Below are 22,494 nucleotides of genomic sequence, written 5' to 3'. Positions count from 1 at the left end.
ATATTTGGCAATTAAGAACACCAGTGGCTTAGAGCGAGCGAGGGACTCGGAGCCCGGGTCAATTAGAATGAGTGAGTTTTTCAGGGAGTTCAGCTAAGGCAGAGGCTGGGAGCCAGTGGGGTGGCTGGGTGACGTGAGGAGGATGCGGGCAGCAGAGGGGTCGGGTCGGGCAGAGGCGAGGGCAGGGACAGTGCTGGTCTCGAGCATGGGACGGTCCCTTGCATGTTAGCAGGGCCCTGGGGTGCTGAGGGGAGGGCGTGATGTTCCACCCAGGTCCAGGAAAAGGCTTTTTACCTTTTTCAGAAAGGAGCCAGCTGCTCCCTGGCTAGAGGACATGGCAGTGTGCCCACTGCGGAGGGGGAGTGCAGAGAGAAGGGGCTCTGCTCAGAAATGAAGGCATCCTAGAAGCCGAGGCTGCCAGTCCCAAGGGGGATGAGAAAGAAGCGAGACCCTGCCCAAGGTGCAAAGACGCAGCACTGACTTCTGCTAGGAAAATAAACCTTTAATTATAAGAGATACAGGAGCAGCTTGGCCATGGGGCAGGAAGGGGCGGGGGCTGGTCCACAGGAGGGAGATTTTCTGATTCCACTTGATTTGATGGGGGAGGTCAACCGAGCCTTCGGGGGCGTCCCAGTGGCAGCAGGTCAAAGGTGAGCGGGGGTCTTCGGGGGCTTCTTTCGGCCCTCACCGGCGATGGGTCGGCCCCTCTCGTCCCAGAGGGTGAGGCCGTCACAGGAGCAGATCTGCTTGGGGTTCTGGAAGAGGCCGGCGGAGCGAGCGATGATCCCGCAGGCGAGCCTATGGGACAGTCCAGATGCCATGTGGTCAGGGGGCAAGTCCAGAAAAAGACCCCGTCCCAGCACGCCTGAGGGGGGGAGGCAGTGCCCTTACCTTTCTCCAGAGTTCCCTGTGACCTTGGAGAGTGGGTGCCCTCCCCGCCCCAGGTCGTCCTCGCCTGCATCGATGACCACGCTTCGGCCAATGATGTCCCATACCTGTGGAGGAGGCAGCTCTGAGGAGGGACCAACCCCCACTATAATGTCCCTGACCTTTCCCACTGCCTGAACTATAATAAATGGTTAATACATATTTCCTACCTTGCCTTCCCACAGCCCCCACTCAGTCCCTTACCTGGAGCTGCTCATCCTCCAGTCTGAAGGTGGCTCTCCCGTCGGGCCCAGCGTAGACGTTTCCCAGATCTCCACGGTGCTGGGAAGGGCACAAGAGCTGCGGAGGCCGCCCTGGCCCTGGGCCAGAGCAGCCAGGGCAGAAGGGCAGACTTCCCTGGGGCCCCCACCCTCCTACCCACTGCTGCAGCCCCTGGGAGCCCCGCACCCCCCCCCAGATCAGACCTTTATTCGAGCCCTTCCTGGTGCCAACACTTACCCGCTGGGCGTCCTGGGGCCCGCCATGAGGCATCCCATCAGGGTTGAAGTGGTCCCCACAACTACAAGCCAAAAGTATTTTATGGGCCTGGAGGAGCTCAGCAAGCAGGGCCTGCTCCCCTCCCCCACAAAACTTCTACAGCTCATAAGCACTCCCATATAGCAAGCCATCAACAAGCATTTATTAAGCTCCTATGGGATACCAGGCCCTGCGTAGGACCCAAAGAGGCAGCCTATTCATAAATGGATATGTTCCCAAATGAACCCAAGGTGACTGCCTGGAGAGGCAGGACACTGACAGCAGGGGAATGAGGAAAGGGCCCTGAGGAGTGCTCCACGGGCAGTCCTGGTGGGGGGCCCCACTCGGGACCAGTCTGGGAGGGGGGCTGGGCCCGAAATCTGGGAGGTCACCTAGCAGCAGGAGGGGGCCAAGGAGGTTCCGTAAGGGGGTAAGAGTTTGGGATTCTGTGTCCTGCCCTCCTTTGGGAGCTAACTGGCACGAGTGCCTAGAAAACAGGGGGATACGAGGCAGTACCAAGGGCTCCTACCCACCTGGCACAGTTCTGGGTCAAGTCCCCATACTGATGGACGTGGAGGCCGTGGGGCCCAGGCTCTAGGCCATCGATCGTCCCCTCGATGAGGCAGCATTTGGGGGACACTTGTAAGAAACGCACGACTCCCTGAATGGCCCCAGGCTGCCCTATCATGGCCACGGCTGCCCCCAGGTTCTCTGCAAGAGCAGGTAAGACGGGTGAGCTGCCTTCCCCGGCCCACACCGACCCCCCACCATGGCCACGGCTGGCCCCAGGCTACCCGATATGGCCACAGCTGGCTCTGGGATCATGGCCGTGGCTGCTCCCCAGCCCCCCCTGACCCGAGGGTCCCTTTTCTAACCAGGATGAGCCTTCCAGGATGTAACGACTCTGGCACCTGAAGATCTCTTCCGTGCCAGAAGCCAAGAAGCTGGATAGGAAAGCTCTCCCGGCCTTGTCCCAGGCTCCCTTCGGGTTCCAAGGCCGCTTTCCCAGCCCCTGAGTCTGCCCTCTTACCACCCACTTCTGCCCCCTTTCCCCGGCCCTCCCCCGCCCTCAGCCCAGGTTCTCACGGAGCATGTGGCTGCCCATGCCCTTGAGCACTGCCTGGCAGCCTGTACTCTCCAGGAGATCCTGCACCTCCTGGCTGGGCAGGGTGGTGGTCACGAGGACGCTCTGATTCTCCAGCTGCACCTCCATTCCCTGGATGCCTGCGAGAACAAGGGGGAAGGAGGAAGATGCAAGGAAGGGAAGAAGGCCGGATGCCCCAGCCTGGGGCCCGTCAGACTCCAGAGCAGCCTCTCCCGGAGCTCAGGAGTGCCCCAAGGGGTCACAGCCGAGCCTAGGGAAGCTCAGCGCCCCGAGCCGGGGCACACGGACCCGCGGGCAGACTGGGCTCACCCCGGCGGGGCGCCGGGCAGCGTCCGGCCAGCTGAGGACGGGGGCTACGGCCTGCTTTCTGAGGCAGTATCCGATTCCACTGACCAGTCACTGGGAGGGATTAAAAACGTTATAGTGACGTCCAGACCCAAGCGAAGTGAGAATTTTTAAAATGCCCAAAGGGGAGGGAAAAGCCGGCCGAGGCTGCTTGAAGTTGGAAGCGCGGCAAGCCGCCCGGGGAGGTCCCCCGAGGCCCGGACGATGGTCCCCGCTGTCCTTCCACGCGCTTTGTCTGCCTGCAGCTCAGGCCGGACCAGCACGGGCCTCAAGGCTTGGCCCCTCCCGGTGAGCGTTTGCCCGAGATAGGAAGGGAAGGATTCCGGGCCAGATGCAGACACCACTGGGGGTCTCCGGGCTGCCCCCGTCCTCCCTGCACTCCTCCGTGACCAGGTCAGGCCCTCCCAGCTTCACCTCTGGGAGCCACAAGCCTGAGGCCTTGGCACTTGGCCAAGCACCTACTGGACTCAGTCCTGCCCTCTTATCCACAGACCTGGGTACAAGAGCAATGTATGAACTCAGGGAACACGGGGGCGGGGCTCCAAGACAGGCCCCCCCCCAATACACAGTGTGGCTGTAGAAGGCACAGAAAGGAGGAGCCAGAAATGAGAAGGGAAGGCTCTCCTGGCAGGGGGAAGAGCCTGAGCAAAAGTATGGAGGTGGGGAGCGGGAGGAGCAGCAAGGAGGTCAATGCCCTAGGGCTGGCAGAAAGCTTTCAGTGAGGGGGTGTTAGGGTTGGTAAGAGAACAAGATGGCCTTGCCAGCCACAGGGAGGCTGGACTGCAGAGAGGCCTGCTTGCAGCGGGGGATTCTGGGAGCAAACAGGAGGGGATGCCCATTTGGGCCAGAAATCCCCAAGGGCCTGGGGGCCCTGAAAGATCTGGGGGGGGGGAGAAGCCGCAGATGGGGGGGGCCTAAGCACAGACCCGGAGGTGCTATTGGGGAGGGGGCTGGGGGCGCTCAGCAAGAAGGGCGGTTGTTGGAGAGGGGCAGGACCACCCGCGGGCGGACCCGCAATGAAAGAGGGGCGGCGCGGTCCGAAGGCGGGCGGCGAGGGCAGCGTCGGGTCTGCAGAAAGGTCAAGGTGAGGAACGGAAGCTCCAGAAAAACAAGACCCCCGGACCTCAGCCCCGGGGCTGACCGAGGAAAGGGAGGCTCAGAGGCAGGAGGAGGGAAGGCTCGCGCTCTCACCTGCCACGCCGCGCAGGGACGCCTGCACCCTGTCCACGCAGCTTTGGCAGCTCATTTGCACCGCGAACTCCAGCTGTGGGAGGCAGGTTGTGTCAGGGGGCGGGGCTCTGGCCAGGGGGCGGGACTTGCCGAAGGGGCCGAGAGCGGAGGGGTGGAGCCATGCTGGCCAGGGGCGGGGACAAGAGTGAGGGGCGCTCCCCTACTTGCGTAGCCGGAGCCCCGCTTTCCGGAGCTCCCCAGCCAGTGCCACCGGCCCGCCCGCCGTCCCTCCCGTGGGTCGTGTGCCCGCTCACCGTGCACGCTGTCTTACTGTCTCCCACCCGTGCGGGGGCCGCCGCCGCCGCCGCCACGGAAGCCATCTTCCACCTCCCGGAGCCAGGGATACTCTCCCAAAGACGCCAGAAGTCCAGCAGTCCGGCAGGGGCGGAGCCTCGAGACCTTTGGCCCCTCTCACGTGCTTTTCCCCCGGCCCCCAGGACTTCAGTTAGCCACTCAGAGCCGCAGAAAGGAAGCCAGGCCTCAAGACCTCGCATAGGCTGGGCACCCGCAGGCTCCGCCCCCTTCCTCCTGGGGAGCGCGGCCAGCCACTCACCAGTCAGAGGAGCCCAGAAGGGGCCGGACCTCACGGTCTTCCCCTCCGGGCTCATAGGTTCAGCCCTCTCGCGCCCATCCTCCCCGCCGCGCCCGGCCATTGGCCAGGGACGAGAGCCCATGGGCTCGACCCCTTCCTTTTCCGGTGTTGTCTCCATAGCGACGCGTCCCGGCGCCTAGAGGCACCAACAGATCCGCGGTGGCGACAGCGTCAGGTGGGTGAGCTGAGAGGCTCCAGGGGGACTGAGCCACCTGAGATGGAGCCGAGGAAGCGCAAGCAGCCGCCGATGGACAGGACGGCGGACCCGGAGATCCAGAAGGTGTACGAGCAGCTCTTGCGGCCGCTGTCGCTGTTCCCGGAGGAGGAGATACAACTCCCGACGACCCCCGAGCCGCTGCCCTCCTCGCAGGAGAAGAGAGAGCCGCGAGTGGGGCGAGACGCCTACTTCCTGGAGCAGCTGTCCCCGGGCTCTCTGTGCATGCTGGTGTCGGACCGGCTGTCCCGCGTGGGCGTCACGCACGAAGTGCCCCAGGAGCACCGGCAGTGGCTGCTAGACGTCATCCTGTCGGAGCTGCGCTACGGCTGGCAGATGCCGCCGCCCGAGCCCAGCCTGAGCCCGCGCGACCAGCAGAAGCTGCGCCAGCGCGTGGAGACGCACGTGGTGCTGGCGGCCGAGCAGCTCTTCGTGCACTACCTGCACCTGCTCATCACGCTGTCCCTGCCCCAGTCCCAGTCCGTGCTCACCGAGTCGGCCACGCTCACCCGCCTGGCGGCCTACCTGGCCGTGGACAGCTCCCGCTTCCTCACCAGCCCCCAGGCCTACCGCAGCCTGGTGAACGACTTCCTCGACCTGCAGGGCCTGCGGCCCTTCCACATGGGGCCGGCCAAGCCCGAGGACTTCCGCAAGCAGGCTCTCATTCCCCAGCAGACCATCGGCACCTTCCAGGCGTCCCGCCTGTGCCCGCTGCCCTGGCCACACAGCACCGGCTTCTCCCAGATCCCCTGCTCCGCCCTCAACATGAGCTACTTGGTGTCCCTGAGCCGCCCCGCTTACCTCTCGGTGAGGCCCTGCCCCGACGCCTTAAAGGGGCTGCGCTCGATCCCGGACCTGGACCAGAGGAAGTACCTGCGCTGGCTGCCCCCCCGGACCCCCAGGACCTCCAGGTTCGAGGAGGCCTTTGCCCATAAGATTCGCCCCTCAGAGGCTCTGACCCTGGAGGAAGGCCTGCAGATGGGGACTTTCCTGCAGCTGCACATCCCCAGGAAGTGCTACTCTTTGCCGGACATGAGAGAAGGGCGGAGGCTTTCGGACGAACTGGGCATATGTACCTTTCCCGTTCGAACTCTAACCCCGCTGATCCTCGGCCTGGAGACCGGAACAGAGGCCTTCATCGGCACCCCTTATGAGGACCTCAAGCACATGACCAAAAACCTCATAATGGAGCGGTCCAAGAAACCCCTGCAGAGCTCGGCCCTCCCCCCTCTGCTCGGGGCCCTGACCCGGCTCCCCAACAGCTACCTCCGAATGGAAGAGCTGCAGAGAATCCTAAAGACTCTCCAGGAAGAAGACGACTCTGGAAAATGGGACTTCAAGCCCACCAAAAAACTCCCAGCTACTGAGCACCCACAGCCAGTCACCGTGGCCCTGAGGTGGAAGGATCAGATCATTCTGAAGGCCGCAGCGGCCAGAGTATCAGATCGGGCCTTCCGTGACAGCTTCTACTTGAAGGAGGAGCCCGTTCTCTATAACCACCTGTCTGACGAACTGGACAACAAAACCGTGGAAGACCTGGACCACATCCTCTTTGCTGGGGCCAAAATCCAGGAGATCTACACCGAGCTTTTGAGCCGTGTCTCTGCCGACTACCTGCACTTTGACCGGGGGCCCCTTGTGGAGGCCACATCCGACCGGGACTGGACCAAATATGTGATGTCAGGCTACCTGAACACAGATCCCAACATGCGAATCATCAACCCTGCCCTGGACGGCATCGGGAAGCACAGATTACCTTCTTTAGGCTACGATAGGTTTGCCCCGCTGCTGGGTTCCAAGGTACCCAAGCGGTGGTTCAGAAACAAGTCTTCCTGGCTGCGCTGGTGGAGAACCACCCTGACCACAGACGACTACTTTTTGTACCTGGCCACCCAGGAGTGTGACTTTCTCCATGTGATCTTCCACATGTACCCAGAAGATGAACCTGTGCTGGCTCCTGTCACCGCCAAAGACACCCTACGGCTCCCACCTGTGCCTCCGCTGGGGCAGGAGGAGGACGTCGGGGAGTTTGTGCCAGGTTTGTGGGATGCCAACTCGGTCCTAGAGTACGGCCTGGGAGCCGAGGGCAGCAAATCCCTAGGGGACTACAGGCAAGCGAAGCAACTTCAGAGGAGACTCGAGAGGATCTGGGCAATCCTGCAGGTGCCGGACAAAGACCGGCTGGACATGGCCATCAAGTACAGCACCAATGCCCGGTTGGGGCAGCTCCCCGCCCTGGTGAGTGCCTGGGAGAAGGCCTTGCAGCCCATCCAGGAGCGGGAGATCTTGTTAGCACAGCTGGAACGCTTTGAGCGAGAAGCCTCTGACCCCAACCGCTTCTTCCTGAAGGTCAATTATGACCTTTGGCGCTTGAAAGAGGAGTCCCAGATTCGTAGCAGCTTACATCAGAGGATTAAAGCAGGGGAGACCTTGCTGGCCAAGCTCCTGCACAATATCCAGATCACCTTTGGGGACTCGGTGACCTACAAGGGGCGGTGCTATCTCGAGAAGATGAAGAAGGACAAAGTGGAGATGCTGTACTGGCTGCAGCAGGAAAGGCGGGCCAAGAACCTGGTCCATGTCCAAAAGAGCTCCCGACTGCCTTCCCTTCTCCCCAAAATCACAGGAAACCCAGAAAACGGCCTCATTTCCTCTCACACAAATGACTAAACAGCAAACATTACACCCTTCTCCAGTCCCCAGGGTCAGCCAGGTGATAGAACATCTCAGAAATCCAGGCCCACTGGGGTGGATTAGGAAGAGATCTTAGTTGAGTTCATATTTTATTATAATATAGTATAGCTATAGGATGGAAATTGCCCCAGGTTGGCCAGCTAATTTCAAGTCCTGTTCAATCGATATAGCCAAGCTCTGGTATGTCAAGAAAACTGGGTCTGAACGTTTGAGTGAATGAAACAGGATTGGCCAGGTAGAACGCTTGAGCATCTCATTCTACTCCAGTTCTGAGGGAAGCTTGGTTCGAATCTAGTCGCTGAAGAAGTTTAAAGGAATAAGGGTGTCTCTCAGGTCTGGCTTAATCAGCAGTTACAGAAGGCAGAGGCTTGCCTCCTCCCACTGCCACAACTGTTGTTGACAGCTGAAACCCCCGATGGAGCTGTATTTCTTTCCCTGGGCTTCACCATCAGTGAACCCAAAGATACCCAAAGGCCATTTTCGACCCTTTGCCGGAGTTAGGTTTTAAAAGGGGAGAATCTGGAGAAAGAGAATGCGTGCATTGTCCTGGTCATCATGAGGCAGGCAGCATGAAGGTCCCGAGTAGGACGATGGGATGGAAAGGCTAACATTGTACCTCGCCGGCTTTTACAGTTTTGTCTAAGATCCTGAACTTGGTCCTCAAAGGCTAAAGTCTAGTAGAGGAATCCATCCAGTCTTCTGTGGACTACTCAGGTCTGAGAGAATCTTTCCCAGATGCAGATCCCACGGTTCTCCCACTTCTGTCCCGTGGCCAAGTATAGAGAGCATTCTACAAGCCAGGTTATGATACTCAAATACACATCTACTAGGGACCCTGTGCCTCAGCTGCAGGGAATTGGGTTTGTTTTGTTTTGTTTTGTTTAACCAAAGAGGACACAGCATCCAAACAGAATAGGTAATGAGGAAAGAGACACTGACCATCTTAGCCAGAATTTGGAAAGGGCCAAAGAACTATGGCTTCTTTCCCCCGAGCCCTGTGATTTCTCTGCTTGAGATGTTACTTTAAATATAATCCAGTCTCCCCAGTACAGGCTACCTTGCAATCAGCTTGGTTGGGACTCATAGGAGCAAATGAACAAATGGAAAGATTGAAGTTTTCTTGATTACTTAAAACAAGACAAAATGATGCAATCTCACAACTAGACAGTCTGAGGTTTGATTTTCTGATATGGTGAAATTTTTAATTTCTAGTCAAAAGTGCATGTACAAAGATACTTGAAAATGTAAAATATACGTGTCTATATGTAAATAGATATGTAATGCATGCAGGTATATATACATTTATATGTACAGATATGGATGTATATCTCTCACAGCCTACGATTTCCTCCTAATGAGGAACTTTCTCTAGCCATGAAGATTTAAGCCTCCTCTGCCACCAAGTCTCACTTGCTTGGGGGCAGAGAAGCCCTTTTGAGCTAAAAGGGACCTTATCATGTAGTCCAAGCCCTTTCTCTGCCCTAGCTTTTCAAGTCCACTTCCCCAGGAGGCCTCCTAGATTCACATGGAGATAGAGATGCACGTGCACAAATGTGTTTCCATGTACATATGTAGAGTCATCTATTCCATACTTATGTGCTCAGATGCACATGCACATCTGTTATTTGGGGGAGAAGATGTGATTGGTGCAATCATTTAAGAGATTCATTGAAAACATCCCCCCATCAATATCAGAGCAACCTTGGAAAGCTGCCAGTTTTATCCTAGCTTAAATGAAGCTTAGGGTCAAAATTCAGGGCAGCTAGGTGCCACAATGGGCAAAGCACTGGAAATCAGAAGTTCAAATCCAGCCTTAGACATTAGCTGTGTGACCCTGGGCAAGACAAGCTAGCCCTCAGTTTCCTTATCTGGGAAAGGAAGTGGTAAACCACTCCAGTATTTTTACCAAGAAACTCCAAATAGAATCACAAAGAACCAAACACAACTGATCCATACCTCAGTTGACACATTTTACCACAGCCCCGGAGCCAGGTGTGCAAACAAACTCCCTTCACCAATGCGGATTGCTTCCTCCTCTGCAGCTTTGATCTTAATGTAAGCCCTGCGTAGTCTATTTTACAAATAACACAGAGATTCAGAAGACTCAGGATCACACAGCTCTTCCATCATGGCCCTCGGCTCACCCCGTAGCTCATATTCTATCCCCTGAGCCATGCTGTCTGAGCGGAGGGTGGAGGTGACCAGGTGAGGGATTGTGAGTCCCAGAGGTGGCCACCTCCACGATAGAGAGGAGCCACCTCACCAATGAAAAAACACTGCTCTTAGAGTCAGATATCCCATTGTCAAGAGAGCTGATAGAAATGCTGCCATACCAACAATACCCTCTAGAGGGTGCTCCTAGCCTCGTGTCCTTGCAACCAAGAAAATGCAGCACATCCAATATCTTAATCTTAGTTCAACATTAAATGGTCTTAATAGAAAGAACTTCCAGCCAATGCAAACTCTGTGTACCATTTGATCCAGCAATACCATTTCTGTATCCCAAAGAGATGCTAAAAGGGAAAAGGACCCACATGTGCCAAAATATAGCAGCTCTTTTTGTGATGAAAGGCTTGCAAAATGAGGGGATCCCCATTAATTGGGGAATGGCTGAACAAGCTGTATTTGACTGTAGTGGAATATGACTGTCAATGCAAACTCTGTGTACCCTTTGATCCAGCAATACCATTTCTGTATCCCAAAGAGATGCTAAAAGGGAAAAGGGCCCACATGTGCCCAAATATAGCAGCTCTTTTTGTAGTGTTAGACTTGCAAAATGAGGGGATCCCCATTAATTGGGGAATGGCTGAATAAGCTGTATTTGAATGTAGTGGAATATGACTGTGCTATGAAAAATGAGCAGGTTCATTTCAAAAAAGCTAGAAAAACTTCCGTGAACTGATAAAGTGAAGTGAGCAGAACCAGGAGAACATGATCCTTGCAATAGCAACTCTGCAATGATCAACTGTGAAAGCTCTTTTCCTTTTCCTCTTTTTAATTTTTTTTTTTTTTTTTTTTGGCTGAGACAATGGGGGCTAAGTGACTTGCTTAGGGTCCCACAGCTAGGAAGGGTTAAGTGTCTGAGATCATATTTGAACCCAGATCCTCCTGACTTCAAGGCTGGTGCTCTATCCATTGCGCCACCTAGCTGCCCCTTAAAATATTTTTCAAAGAGCTTTCAACATTCACTGTTGTAAAAGCTTATTTAAATTTTTCCCTCTATCTTCTCTAGTCAGCAAATAATCCAATCTAGGTTAAACACGTGCAAGTCTTCTACACAAATTTCCACATTAATCGTGCTAAGGGTGAAAAATCGGAGCAAAAGAAAACAACCCAAGCAAACAACAAAAAGGTGAAAATACTCCATAATGCGCCTTCAGTCCCCTTAGAGCTCTCTCTGGATACAGAAGGCTCTTCACAAGTCTATTGGAATTGCCTTGAATCACCACCAGAATTGATCACAGGTCTTTGACGTTTACAAGGTTTTCTTGGTTCTGCTCACTTCTAGCAGTTCACAGAAAACAGCTCTTTTCACAAAAAGAGCCAATTCCATCAACATAATGACAATTCCAAAGAAATAATGGAAAATGTTTTTTTGGTCTTGTGTGGGACGGGTCCCTGCAGGGAGAGGCTTAGACACACACCTGAGAACCATCCCAGCTCCCACCATGTTCTCGGGGAACCTGACCAGTTCCCCGGCTTGTCCGGGATTTAAAAAGGCTTTTCATGGAATGAACCATGCTTGACCTATGTTGTCTGCTTCCTGTAGTCAAGTCACTTCCCGTGAGTCTGATTTTTAGAGACCACAGGACTGACTGTAACCCAGAGTTCAAGACCTGGGAACAGGGATCATGTGATTGCCTCAAACTAAGACAAAATCCAATCAATCCCATTCTAGATAAGTAATTCCATCTTGGTGGTGAAATCCTGGATCTAATTCCATCAACATAATGACAGTTCCAAAGAAATCACAAAGGAAAATGCTCTCCACCTATGGAGTCTGAATACAGATCAAAGCAGACTATTTTCACTTTAATATTTTTTGTGAGCTTTTTCTTTTCATCTGTTTGTTTCGCAACATGACTAATATGGAAACATTTTACAAGCTTGCACATATATAACCTATATCAAATTACCACGCCTTACCAGGGAAGGAATTAGGAAGTTGAGTTCTAAATTTTTCTTTTTTGATGTTTAAAATTGTCTTTTTTTTTTTTAAATATTTTACAATAATAGACAAAATGTACCTGAAAACCATTCTTGTTTTGCCTTTTGGGTTTTTTTTTTTTTTTTTTTTTTTAAATCTAGACAACTAATTCCATCTTTGTAGTGAAATTCTGGTCCAAAAACTTCCTCCACCAAAACATCCCAACAATGTGCAGGTCACTCCCAGGCTTAGAAGTCGCCCGGGGCCAGGAATTAATTGTCTTATGTAATTTGTGACTGGGGCTAGACTTCAGTCCACAGCTTCCCCATTCTCAGAACTACATCCCATGGCAGGGTATTTCCTGGCCTGATAACTGGGCCAAAGAATCAACTATTTAGAAGCAGAAGAGGCGGGTGCAAGTCCTCTTTTTGAAGGCCACTTCCCCAGTGGGAACTCCAGCATCCTCTCCACTGGCCCATGTTGGGATGGGAGTGACACTATAGTCACCCAGTCTGACTCCCTCATTTAAACCTAATAATTAAGCCCACACAGATAATTAGCATCTATAAACACGGCTAGCCGATGCCAAGGATAGATCAGCTCTGCGTTCTGGCCTGCCTCTGAGTGGGCCTTCATTGTAACCCAGGAGCCCTTCTGGTGGTCTAAGGGTGAGCTTAGGCTTCCTAGCCAAGGCTGCCTCCATAAGAGACCCCCACAACTCATGAATCCGAACAAACCCATTTATCCGAGCAGAAGCAGCCAGCAGAAAGCAGAGGCTGCAGAGTCCCGGGAATCCATGAGAATGAAGGAGGGAGGGGCAGCTAGATGGCACTGGGGATAGAGAACCAGCTCTCAAGTCAGGAAGGCCTGAGTTCAAATCTAAACTCAGTCACTTAATACTTAAGGCTGTCGACTCTAGGTAAGTCACTTAACCAATTGCCTCAGGGGAAAAAAATCCAGAGAAGGGTCAGTATAGACCACAAAAACAAACTCAAATTCCAAGTTTGTCAGTCAAGAGTGCAATAGAAAAACTGTAAAACAAAATTAAAAAGCCTGAACACAGAGGGTCCCTCCCTTTTCTCCCAGTATTTGGGAGAATCCGGGCTTATATTCTAATCGAAGAAAGCTACTCCCAAAATAAAACAAATCGCTTTTAAAAGAGGTCCTTAAATGCTATTTAAGAGGTGCTGGGAAACGGGAGAGGAGGAACAGCTGCAATTTTTTCAGCTCTAGCCCTACTTATTACAAAGCCTTAAGTCATAAGTAAGACATAGTTTAGCATTCCCACGAGAGCGTCTTGACTCGGTAGATCCCCGCGCTGTTTCCAGAAAGCCTCTAGAATTTATGGAATTCTGGGGACATACATGATGGGGTTTGATTCTCCCTCTGGCCTGCTAGTGGGTGTCCATGTCAGGGCTGCGCTGCTGTGCCCCTCCCCCACAAGCCCCCTTCCCCAAAAGGGTCTGTGGGTGCCTTTCCGGAGCGGCCCCCCACCCCCCACCCGTCCTCACTCACCACAGCCGCTTCCTGCTGCTAATGGGACAAAGCTCCTTCCTTTCTGATGGAGGAGGAAAACTGATCCTGAGTCTACCAGGGATCAAGCTCTTATATCCATCCAGGGTCCCACCCTCGGGGAGGTGGTCCACTCTGAAATCCACTGATGTCAGACCACGGAGACCGCCCCTCTAGAAAGGGCTGGAGCAGTCCCACCTTGGGGCCGGGTCCCAAATCTGTCTCGTCTCTGAGGTTGCATTTTCCCTATAAATCCTACTTATGGGCCATCTGTGGCTGCAACCTTCCTTTGGGGCGCCCCCCCTACTGTGGTGTTTCCCCCTTCCCCTAACCCCGCTGTACTAACCGAACCCAAATCTCCCCCTTAGAGCTAACTTTCAGGGAGTGGAGTCAGGATTTAGGCTGCCAGCTAAGGGCCCACCTCGAGGGGACCCCCTTTCCACTGGGTAATTGTGAGTCCACCCAAAGCTTGTTTTTCATAAACCCCCTTCCCCCCACTGTCTTTCACACTGATGGGATCTTCAGGTGAACACAGGAATTGACCAAAATTAATCTCTGAGACCTGAAGGCAGAGGCTCTGAGAGAGATCGGGCTCCCACCCTCGGGGAGGTCCACTCTGAAATCCAGCTTATGTCAAAGCCTTGCGGCCCACCCCCTGCAGAGGTCTGGAGGGATCTCTCTTTGGCCATGTCAGAAATCCATCATGTTTCCCTATAAAATGTACCTATGGGGGGGGGCAGCTAGGTGGTACAGTGGGAACACCAGCCAGGAGGACCCGAGTTCAAATTTGATCTCAGACACTTAACACCTCCTGGCTGTGTGACCCTGGGCAAGTCACTTAACCCCAACTTCCTCAGGGGAAAAAAAAAAAAGACAAAAATGTGCTTATGGGCCATCCCGTGCCCGCTGCTCTCCATTGATAGGATCTGTGATGCCAGCAGCTCCCAAAGTTGGGGTTCAGTCGTGTGAAGCATTCCCAGTGGCCATTCTCTTTGGCAAAAAGTAGATTTATTTAGGGAAGAGATTATCCACGAACTGAAGGGATACACGGACACAGGAAGGGTAAATGTGAAATATTGGGGGGGGGAAGCCCAGCTCCTCAGTGAGATCTCAATTACCCCATGGGGGGGGCTGCCCTTAGCGGCTAAATCCTGAGAGGGACTCGGCCCTGTAAGTCTACCAGCCATCTGGGGGGGAGGGGAAAAACGAAAAAAAGGTTTGGCAATTGTCAATGCTGGAAAATTACCCAGGCATATGTCTGGTAAATAAAAAGCTATAAAAAGAAAAAAGAAAAAAAAACTTCCTACTGCTGTGGGATCCCTTTCAGGGTCTCAGCCCCTCCTGGGGAGGGCAAGTCCTCCTAGAGACGTCCCCTGTCCGGGACGCGGGGCCTCTGATGCCGTTGGGAAGCCTGGTCAGAAAGCCGCCCTTCCTAGCGTTGCTCTCCCTGCCATTTCCCCGAGATCCGCCGCTCTCCAGTCAGCCTCTGGCTAAACCGCCTTCTAGCCGACAAGAAACTTTCTTTTTGCCGCTAATGTTGGGGAGTGAGCGGATTCCGTCACCCCCAGACCCTGCGGCCGCTCGGGAGGAGCCCTAGTGATGAGTTAGGGAAGGGGAGCCCTTTTGGGGCGCAAGGATAATCTGTGAGGGCGCAGTCTCCTGTAGGCCCGAAAACCTAGATTGATTAAAAAAAAAAAAAAAAAAGGTTTATTTGGGGTTTGGAAGGAAGGGTAAAGGTGGACGAGGCCAGGGCCAGAGGTGGTCGCCGCACGGTTAGGAACCCTTACATGGCCCGGAAGATACCATGGGGGGGGGGGGGGCTCCTGCCACAAGTGGACTCCAGAGTTTCCTTTTTATGATCTGGAAGGTGGGTGGAGTCCCGGGCTTCCGCGGCTTTCGGCCTGGGTTAGCTCGGAATAATTCGATGGGATTTTAGATAAGGAAGAAGCTGTGGGGATTGGGGAAGCCTGAGCTGATAGTGGGGGCTGGGAAAGCCCAAGTTCATTGGAATTCAAAAAGGTGCGTGGTGACCAGGATTTGGGAATGGAAGATCCGGGCTTCTTCAGCCTTGGGGGCTGGGAATCAGAAGGGAATCCGAAAGGGACCTCAACCCCCCTCATTAGCACCTCTTACAGCCTCGGCCCTAGGGCCGCATCCCCCGCCCGGGCCTCCCCCGCAGCCGCCCCACGCTAGCTTAGGACAGAAAGCAGGCGAGAGCCCCTGAGGCGGCCCCGCGGGGGGCGGGGGGCGGACTCGCCCCTCTCAGGCTTTGGGCTTGGAAGTCCCCACGAATGCAGGCTAGATTTGTTTCCGTTCTTGCCGGGACGGGCCGCCTCGGGTCCAGAAGCACGAGTTCGCCCGGATTCCCCACTGAGTGACAGCGCGGCTCTGCCGCTCACCCCGCCGGCCCCGCCCCAGGGAGCTTCAGCTCGAGGCGGGGAAGCCAAACTCCACCCCGGATTATGGTTCGCTGTGGGGGGGGGGGTTCAGTTTTCTAGTTTGTTTCCTTTCTCACAATTGTGGAAAATAAAAAGTTCATCCATTTCTCGCAGTTCGTTTGGTCCCCAGGGAGCGGGTGAGAAAGCAGGGACGGCCCGGGGGTGTGCCGGGCTCGGGGCACGCGGAGAAAGGCAAAACGCGTCCCTGACCCCCGGGAGGTCGGAGCCGAATGGTGGGAGGGGGCACGAGGTCCAAAGTCAGACGGACTAATTCGGGGATATCAACGGAGGTGAAGGTTGGAGACGGCCCTGGCCCAACTCTCGGGGCGGTAGTGACAGCGACAACACTTATTTGGTCTCACGAGCCATTCCCCAGCCGTCCTTATCCCCATTGTACAGGTTACAGAAAACGAGGCCCGGAGGGGTTTAGGATCACGCGGCTAGTAAGCGCCTGAGGTAGGATTTGCACTCGGGGCCGGCGCGAAGCAGCCATCGTCTCTAAGGCGCGGTTCCTCTCAGAGAACGCTCGGCTCGCCCGGCCACGGATGGAATGACCCCGGCCCGGACACGCACCCCTCCGGGTTCTATCTTTAACCAAGGAGGGGGGAGGCAGGGGGGGCCGGGGCTCCGGGGCAGCCCGGCACGTCCCGCCCCGCCCCACGTGCGCCTATAAACAGGCAAAGGCGCAGGCGCGGCGCGACCTCCACGCTCATTGGCCGGAGGAGTTCCCGCCCCTCCTCACTAGTGGCTGCGCCGGTCCTCCCGAGCAGTCGAGAGCTGGGTTCGGCAGCTGCTAGAGATTCGGAGCCTGACCCGCACCGGTCATGGAGGTCTGGCGGCTGCTCCTCCCGATACTGTTGTCTCTGCTCCGGGGCGGGGAGGCCTGGCGCCTCCCTCTAGCCTCTGAGCCCGCGCTGGAAGCCCCGGCTCGGTTTGCGATGGAGGTTTACAACCGAGGCCGCGATCTGGGGGCTGCGGCTGAACTGCTGAGCGTTCGGGGGCGGAGCCTAAAGGTGAGGGGCGGGACCTGAAGGATGGGGCGGAGCCTTGTGTAAAAGGCCGAAACGAGGGGGGATTGGCTTCGGGGCGGGGCCTGAGAGCGATGGGTGGAGCTTGCAGTTGAGGGACCGCCACCCAGCTGGTTTTGTTATTCAGGGGCAGGACCTTGAGTAAGAGGAGATTTGGGGGATTTAGCTTCAGGGGTGGAGTCGGATCCCGGGGGCGGATCCTGCAGGTGCTGATTATCCCGGTGGGTCCCCGAGATCATGCCCCCCTCCCTGGAGGGGCTACCTCTCCAAAAGCGAGGTCATTAAACTGTTCCCAAGGATCCAATGGATCACCCATTGACCTAGTTTTAAAACAATATCCCGTGTGATCATACAGTAATTTACTTTGTTATCTTGTCGGTTAGATTTTCCCCACTTCGGCGGCACCGCCCCCACATTCTGCCCCTGTGCAGCACCCCTGGACCCCTCGGTGGGGGGAGGGGCCTCAGGCTGCCGTCTGTGCTGGGCCTGGGGCCGCGGAGGGCCCGAGCTCCCATCCCCCTTCTGACCCTGCCTCCCCTTTCCTCAGATGGCCCAGGGGGCGCTGTACTCCCTAGAAGTGACGGTGCAGGAGCCGCCGTGCGGCCCCCCCACGGCCTGCAGGGACGCGCAGCCTTCGGGGACCCTGGTAAGCCCCGACCTCACACCCTGAGCCTGCCCCGGCCGTGACTCCTTCTGCCCCATTAGCCCCAACATGCCCACAGTGGGGCTGACTCAGCGGAGTGAGTGAGTGTCACGAGGGAGCCGCCCCCTCCCCCCCACAACAAGCTCACCCTGAGTCACAGCCAGGAACCCGCCTGGGGGGGGGAGGGGACTGGGGAATCCTGCTCTAGGCCTGTTTCCCCAAGAGCCTCAGGCTGTCTGGATCCCCCGCAGCCCCTGGGCTTGGGCCCCGCCCCTGCTCCTTTCCATCCACAGACATGGATGCAGAAGAGTCTGGAGCAGAGCCCCCCCCCCCAGCTGTGAGGGAGCCAGCCCCTGCCTCCCGCCGTGCGGACCCCCGAAGGGCAGCTTGGGGTCCGGCTTCCCAGCCAGGAGAAGCCTCCCCACGCCCCCCACCGGGGCCTGCTCAGACTCTAGAGCGACGGCAGCCAACATTTATGGAGCGCCCGCTGTGTGCCAGGCACTATGCTAAGCATCTTGCCCTTCTCATTTGACTCTCACAACAATCCTGGGAGGGAGGTGCCATTATTATCCCCGTTTTATAGATGAGAAAACTGAGGCAGAAAGGGCTAAGTGCCCTGCCCAGGATCACGCAGCTAGGAAGGCAAAATTGGAAGTCAGGTCTTCCTGACACCGGCCTGGTGCGCTTCTGACCAGTGTCATCAAGGAGTGAGCATTTATTAAGCACCTACTATGTGCCAGGAATTATACAGTGAGACAAAGGTAAAAATGAAACTGTCCCTGCCCTAAAGGAGATGATGGTGCTGGTGGGACAGTGTACAAAGGAGAAGCAAAGGGCGCTTTGTCCCAGGAGGACCACGGGATCCCAGCTTCCGCCTGGAAGGGGCCTCTGAGACCCTCCAGCCCGGCCCGGCCCTGACTTACTCTCGGCTCCCAGAGTCTCAGACGGAGCAGGCCTTGCTTAGGGCCCCCTGGGAGGAGCGTCTGAAGCAGGGTTCTTACCGTGGGCTGCCCTGCCTGCCCCCCCTCCCCCACCCCAACACGGGCTTCTTCCTCCCCCTCAGCTTTGTCACTTTGAAGTCCTGGACCAGATGGGGGCCAAGCAGACGCTGCTGAAGCAAGACTGTGGCCAGCCGGGTGAGCGGAGGGGGTGCGGGCCAGAGGGTGGCAGCGCGGGGCGGGGGGCTCGTGGGAGGGGGCTGGCCCGGGCTTCCCTCAATGGCCTCCTTCGCTTTCACCCCCGCTAGGGGACCAGCGTCTCCTCTGGACTTCCGGCCGCCAGGCTCCCACCCCCGCATTGCAGGTGAGAAGCAGTCCCGGTGCGGGCCGGGCCCTCCCCGAGCCCGGGCCTGTGTGGGCAGCCCCTCCTTCTGTTTCAGGGCGACTCAGTGCAGCTGATCTCGCTCTTCAAGGACTTCCTGACCACCTACAACAAGAGTTACGCCAATGCCACAGGTGGGGTTCGGGGAGGGGAGAGGGGGGTGTCCTGGAGGCCCCCGTGTCCCGCCTCTGCCCTGTCCCCTCGCAGGCGGCTCGGCCCCGCTGATGTGTGCGGCCCCTCCCTCCCTCAGCAAGCTTGCACCGCTCCCCATGGGACTTTGTGAGGGAAAGGGAAGAGAATGGGCACTTATTAAGCGCCGCCTCTGTACCAAGGACATTACAAACGCTCTCGTTGGTGGGGTCAAAACCCTTCTCCTCCCCCAGCTTTCTGTCCTGCCTTTCCCTTAGTAGCTTTACCCAGGCTGTGCCCCCTGTCTCCTTCCTCCCGTTTTTCCCGGGGCCACCTCCTCCAGGAGGCCCGCCCTGCTCCCCCCTTTCCCTGACGGCTGTTTCACTGTCTCTGCATTTCCTCTTCCCATAGAAGTGATGTCCTGCAGGACAGGGGCCACCACTTTTGGCTGTGAGGCCACAGTAGAGTGGTCAACTAGTCAACAAGCACTTATTAAGCACTTGCTGTGTGCCAGGACCCATGCCAGGGACAGCTTCCAGGACATACAGATAAATGCCATCTCAGTGAATGGGGGAGGGCACCCCCTGTGTGGGGGCAGGGGCTGGAGAGGCCGGAAGAGGGGGTACCCAGATCACATGGGTAACGTGTGCAGCCTCGGCCTGGCACACAGAAGGTGCTTCCTAAATGCTCATTCCCGTCCCTGAGCCCTCACTGGGTAATTGCGGCATTCAAAGAGAGCCTGCTGGCCACAGAGCCCGGTGCTAACCCCGGGCAGCCGCCCTCCTGGAGAGCTTCCCCTCCGGCCCTCGAGTGGGGGGAGACGAGAGGCGCCTTCCCGCCCGGTGAGCCCCTCCTCGTCCGCAGAGACGCAGCGGCGCCTGGGGATCTTCGCCCACAACCTGGAGCTGGCCCGCAAGATGCAGGAGTTGGACCGAGGCTCCGCCGAGTACGGAGTCACCAAGTTCAGTGACCTCACAGGTAGGGGGGGAGGCGGGGGGAGGGGGCGGGTCAGCCGCGTCCCAATGGCAGGCCCTGCCGAGGGCCTCCCCTGCCCGGCCTCCACCCCACCTGATTCCCATTTCATTCCACAGAGGAGGAGTTTCGGACTTTGTATCTGAACCCCCTGCTGAGCAGCCTTCCAGGCCGGGCCCTGAAGCCTGGTCCAGCCGCTCAGGGCCCGGCCCCGGCCTCCTGGGACTGGAGAGACCACGGGGCTGTCACTGACGTCAAGAATCAGGTGGGCGCTTGGCCACAGGGACCCCACGAGGGGGGAGGGGGTGGGGGCTCTGAGCCAACCCCGTTTCCTCCTTTTCTCCCCAGGGCGCCTGTGGGTCCTGCTGGGCCTTCTCCGTCACCGGCAACGTGGAGGGGCAGTGGTTTCTCCGCCGAGGGGCCCTGCTGGCCCTTTCCGAGCAGGGTAGGGACGGCTCCGGCCCCAGCCCCTTTCCTGGCCCTGCCCTGACCCTCGGGCCCCTCAGACCTTTTCCTGCTCTCTCCTTGTAGAGCTGGTGGACTGTGATACTCTGGACCAAGCCTGTGGCGGAGGCCTGCCCTCCAACGCCTACACGGCCATCGAGAAGCTCGGTAGGGAGCGGGGGACCCCGCTGAGGGGAGGGGGAGTCCCCAGGGGGTGCCGGCTCTGCTCTCCTGGCCCTCCCCCATTCTCCCCAGTGAGGGTCTCCTCGCCTGCCTCCCCAGGTGGCCTGGAGACAGAGAAGGATTACAGCTACGAGGGCCGCAAGGAGCGCTGCAGCTTTTCTCCCGACAAGGCGCAAGTCTACATCAACAGCTCCGTGGATCTGAGCCGCGATGAAGAAGGTGGCGGGGGACGCTGCAAGGGGAAGGGTTTTCGGGAAGCTCTGGGCTGTCCCAGCTGCCTGGGGGGGCCCCATGCGAGTCACCCCGTTTATTTCTCTCTCACCCCAGAGCTTGCTGCGTGGCTGGCAGAGAACGGCCCCGTCTCCATCGCTCTCAATGCCTTCGCCATGCAGGTGAGGGTACTCCGGCCTTCCCCCCCTCCCCCCCCGCAGACCCCCCAGACCCTCAACCCTCCCCCGCAGACACACAACCCCCCCCCCCCGGCCCCCACTCCATCTTCCTTCTGTCTCTCCAGTTCTACCGCCGGGGAGTCTCCCACCCATTCCGGCCCCTCTGCAGCCCCTGGTTCATCGACCACGCCGTGTTGCTTGTGGGCTATGGCCACCGTAAGTCACCCAGTGTCTTCTGGGCAGTGGGAGGGCTTGGGCCCTGTGTCCATCCTTTCCATCAGCCTCAGGCCCTGAGCCTCAGGCCATGTTTCTCAAGCCCTTCATGTCCGAAGGGCGCGCTGTGCCAGCCCCCTGCACCCTGAAACGTGCCTCACGGGGCTCCTGGGGCCACGGCCGGCCTCTCCCAGGCCCCTCTGAGCCTCCCGGCTTCTCTTCACAGGCTCAGGCATCCCCTTCTGGGCCATCAAGAACAGCTGGGGCCCTGACTGGGGCGAGGAGGTAAGTGGTAGCTGCCCCCCCCCAAGCTGCTCCCCCGTCCTGTCCCTTCCATTCACTTACCAAGCTTTGTTCCCACCCTTCCTTCCTTCCAGGGGTATTACTACTTATACCGAGGGGCCCGGGCCTGTGGGGTGAATGCCATGGCCAGCTCTGCCGTCGTGGACTAGAGAGCCGCTCCGGCCTGGAAGCGGTAAAAGCAGTACCCCCTGCGGGCAGGACGTCTCAGCAGCTGCCTGGCCTGGCTCCTGACCTCTGACCTCTAGACTAGCCTTAGCCTGGCCTGACTCCTGACCTCCAACCCTTAGACTAACCTTGGCTGGTCTAGCTCTTGATCTCTGACCCCTAGACTAGCCTTGGCTTGGCCTGGCTCCTGACCTCTGACCCCAGACCTGCCTTGGCCACATGCACCCCTGGCACTGGGGGCACCCTAAGCCCTGGTGAGGCTGTCTCCAGCCCCTGCCCCGGGCCATCTGAGGTGTGGGGGAGGCAGGTTAGGGGGGTTTCAGCACCAGCTAAGAGCAGCTGGGGGTCCAGCCGGAGCAGGAAGGATGGGGTCCCCTCAAGTGAAGCAGGACCGCAAGCCCAGCTGCTGCAAGCCCTTCTCTGAGCCTCAGTTTCCCTGTCTGGATGATGGTGTTCATTCTCCTTCCCCGGCGGTACGGTTCAGGCTGGCGCCGGAGCCCTTCCAGCATCAATAAAGATAGTTCCCTCCCTATGTTTGGGTGCAGTGACTTCTCTGCAGGGCGCACAGTCAGACCCCGGTGCAGCAGTTCAGGGGAGGGGAGCTTGCCTCAGCTTGGGTCTCAGGCCTCTTTCATTTGTTCCTACACAGCGGTCAGCTGGCGACCTGACTGTGGCACTCCCCTGCTCTACAACCTCCAGTGGCTCCCTACCACTCCCAGACCAGAGGCAGCTGACTCTCCCTAGGCCTCTCCTGATCTCAGCCCCTTCCCCTTCCCTCCAGCCCCTGGACATTTGTCTCACTAACAGTGTGGGCTCCCTGAGGCAGGGCCATTTTGCCTGCAGCCCCTGTGTTTAGCACTGGGACTGACACACAGTAGGTGCTTAGTGGATGGCCAATGGGCCACCGAGGGTCGCTGGCCCCAGGTCTCATCACCAGCCATTCCCCGCCCATCGTGGAGGGGGCACAGTGGGATTAGCCCCCCCCCAGGGCTTCCAGTCTGCTCACTGCCCCCAGTAGAGGAGA

At 57.3% G+C, this 22,494-nt stretch overlaps 3 protein-coding genes across 4 annotated transcripts; 2 read left to right on the top strand and 1 right to left on the bottom strand.

Annotated features, from left to right (window-relative positions):
- Positions 1 to 481: 481 nt before the first annotated feature.
- CCS (copper chaperone for superoxide dismutase) lies at positions 482 to 4,809 on the bottom strand. Its single transcript, XM_074273435.1, has 8 exons — positions 4,339 to 4,809; positions 4,046 to 4,118; positions 2,491 to 2,628; positions 1,938 to 2,115; positions 1,387 to 1,447; positions 1,132 to 1,209; positions 892 to 995; positions 482 to 798 (listed from the first exon to the last, which is right to left on the bottom strand). Exons 1-8 carry the CDS (start codon positions 4,792 to 4,794, stop codon positions 645 to 647), a joined length of 1,242 nt encoding a protein of 413 aa, XP_074129536.1. The 5' UTR covers positions 4,795 to 4,809; the 3' UTR covers positions 482 to 644.
- Positions 4,809 to 8,834, top strand: CCDC87 (coiled-coil domain containing 87). Its single transcript, XM_074273434.1, has one exon. The coding sequence runs from the start codon at positions 4,894 to 4,896 to the stop codon at positions 7,558 to 7,560; it is 2,667 nt and encodes an 888-aa protein (XP_074129535.1). The 5' UTR covers positions 4,809 to 4,893; the 3' UTR covers positions 7,561 to 8,834.
- A 7,585-nt stretch (positions 8,835 to 16,419) lies between these two features.
- On the top strand, positions 16,420 to 22,002 carry CTSF (cathepsin F). 2 transcript variants are annotated; one of them, XM_074273431.1, is made up of 14 exons: positions 16,423 to 16,694; positions 17,257 to 17,355; positions 18,416 to 18,488; positions 18,599 to 18,654; positions 18,731 to 18,806; positions 19,666 to 19,779; positions 19,893 to 20,038; positions 20,122 to 20,218; positions 20,305 to 20,385; positions 20,500 to 20,619; positions 20,728 to 20,792; positions 20,915 to 21,005; positions 21,229 to 21,287; positions 21,380 to 22,002. In XM_074273431.1, exons 1-14 carry the CDS (start codon positions 16,506 to 16,508, stop codon positions 21,452 to 21,454), a joined length of 1,341 nt encoding a protein of 446 aa, XP_074129532.1. In that variant the 5' UTR covers positions 16,423 to 16,505; the 3' UTR covers positions 21,455 to 22,002. The 2 variants fall into 2 exon arrangements, with proteins under 2 accessions (XP_074129531.1, XP_074129532.1); XM_074273430.1 differs by lacking the exon at positions 20,728 to 20,792 and having other exon boundaries at positions 16,420 to 16,694; positions 20,500 to 20,646; positions 20,862 to 21,005.
- Positions 22,003 to 22,494: the final 492 nt, after the last annotated feature.

This window comes from Sminthopsis crassicaudata, chromosome 6, assembly GCF_048593235.1.
Source record: "Sminthopsis crassicaudata isolate SCR6 chromosome 6, ASM4859323v1, whole genome shotgun sequence".
NCBI classification, from domain to species: domain Eukaryota; kingdom Metazoa; phylum Chordata; class Mammalia; order Dasyuromorphia; family Dasyuridae; genus Sminthopsis; species Sminthopsis crassicaudata.
Note: the sequence above shows the minus strand (reverse complement) of the source record. Positions and strands in the feature narration are given on the sequence as shown.

Coding starts and splice junctions, on each gene's coding strand:
- CCS (XM_074273435.1), bottom strand. CDS start 4,794: ATGGAGACAACACCGGAAAAGGAAGGGGTCGAGCCCATGGGCTCTCGT. Junction 4,119..4,338: donor ACAGTAAGACAGCGTGCACG/GTGAGCGGGCAC, acceptor TGCCTCCCACAG/CTGGAGTTCGCGGTGCAAAT. Junction 799..891: donor ACAGGGAACTCTGGAGAAAG/GTAAGGGCACTG, acceptor ACTGTCCCATAG/GCTCGCCTGCGGGATCATCG.
- CCDC87 (XM_074273434.1), top strand. CDS start 4,894: ATGGAGCCGAGGAAGCGCAAGCAGCCGCCGATGGACAGGACGGCGGAC.
- CTSF (XM_074273430.1), top strand. CDS start 16,506: ATGGAGGTCTGGCGGCTGCTCCTCCCGATACTGTTGTCTCTGCTCCGG. Junction 18,489..18,598: donor GCAAGACTGTGGCCAGCCGG/GTGAGCGGAGGG, acceptor CACCCCCGCTAG/GGGACCAGCGTCTCCTCTGG. Junction 20,647..20,861: donor GGGACGCTGCAAGGGGAAGG/GTTTTCGGGAAG, acceptor CCTCCCCCGCAG/ACACACAACCCCCCCCCCCC.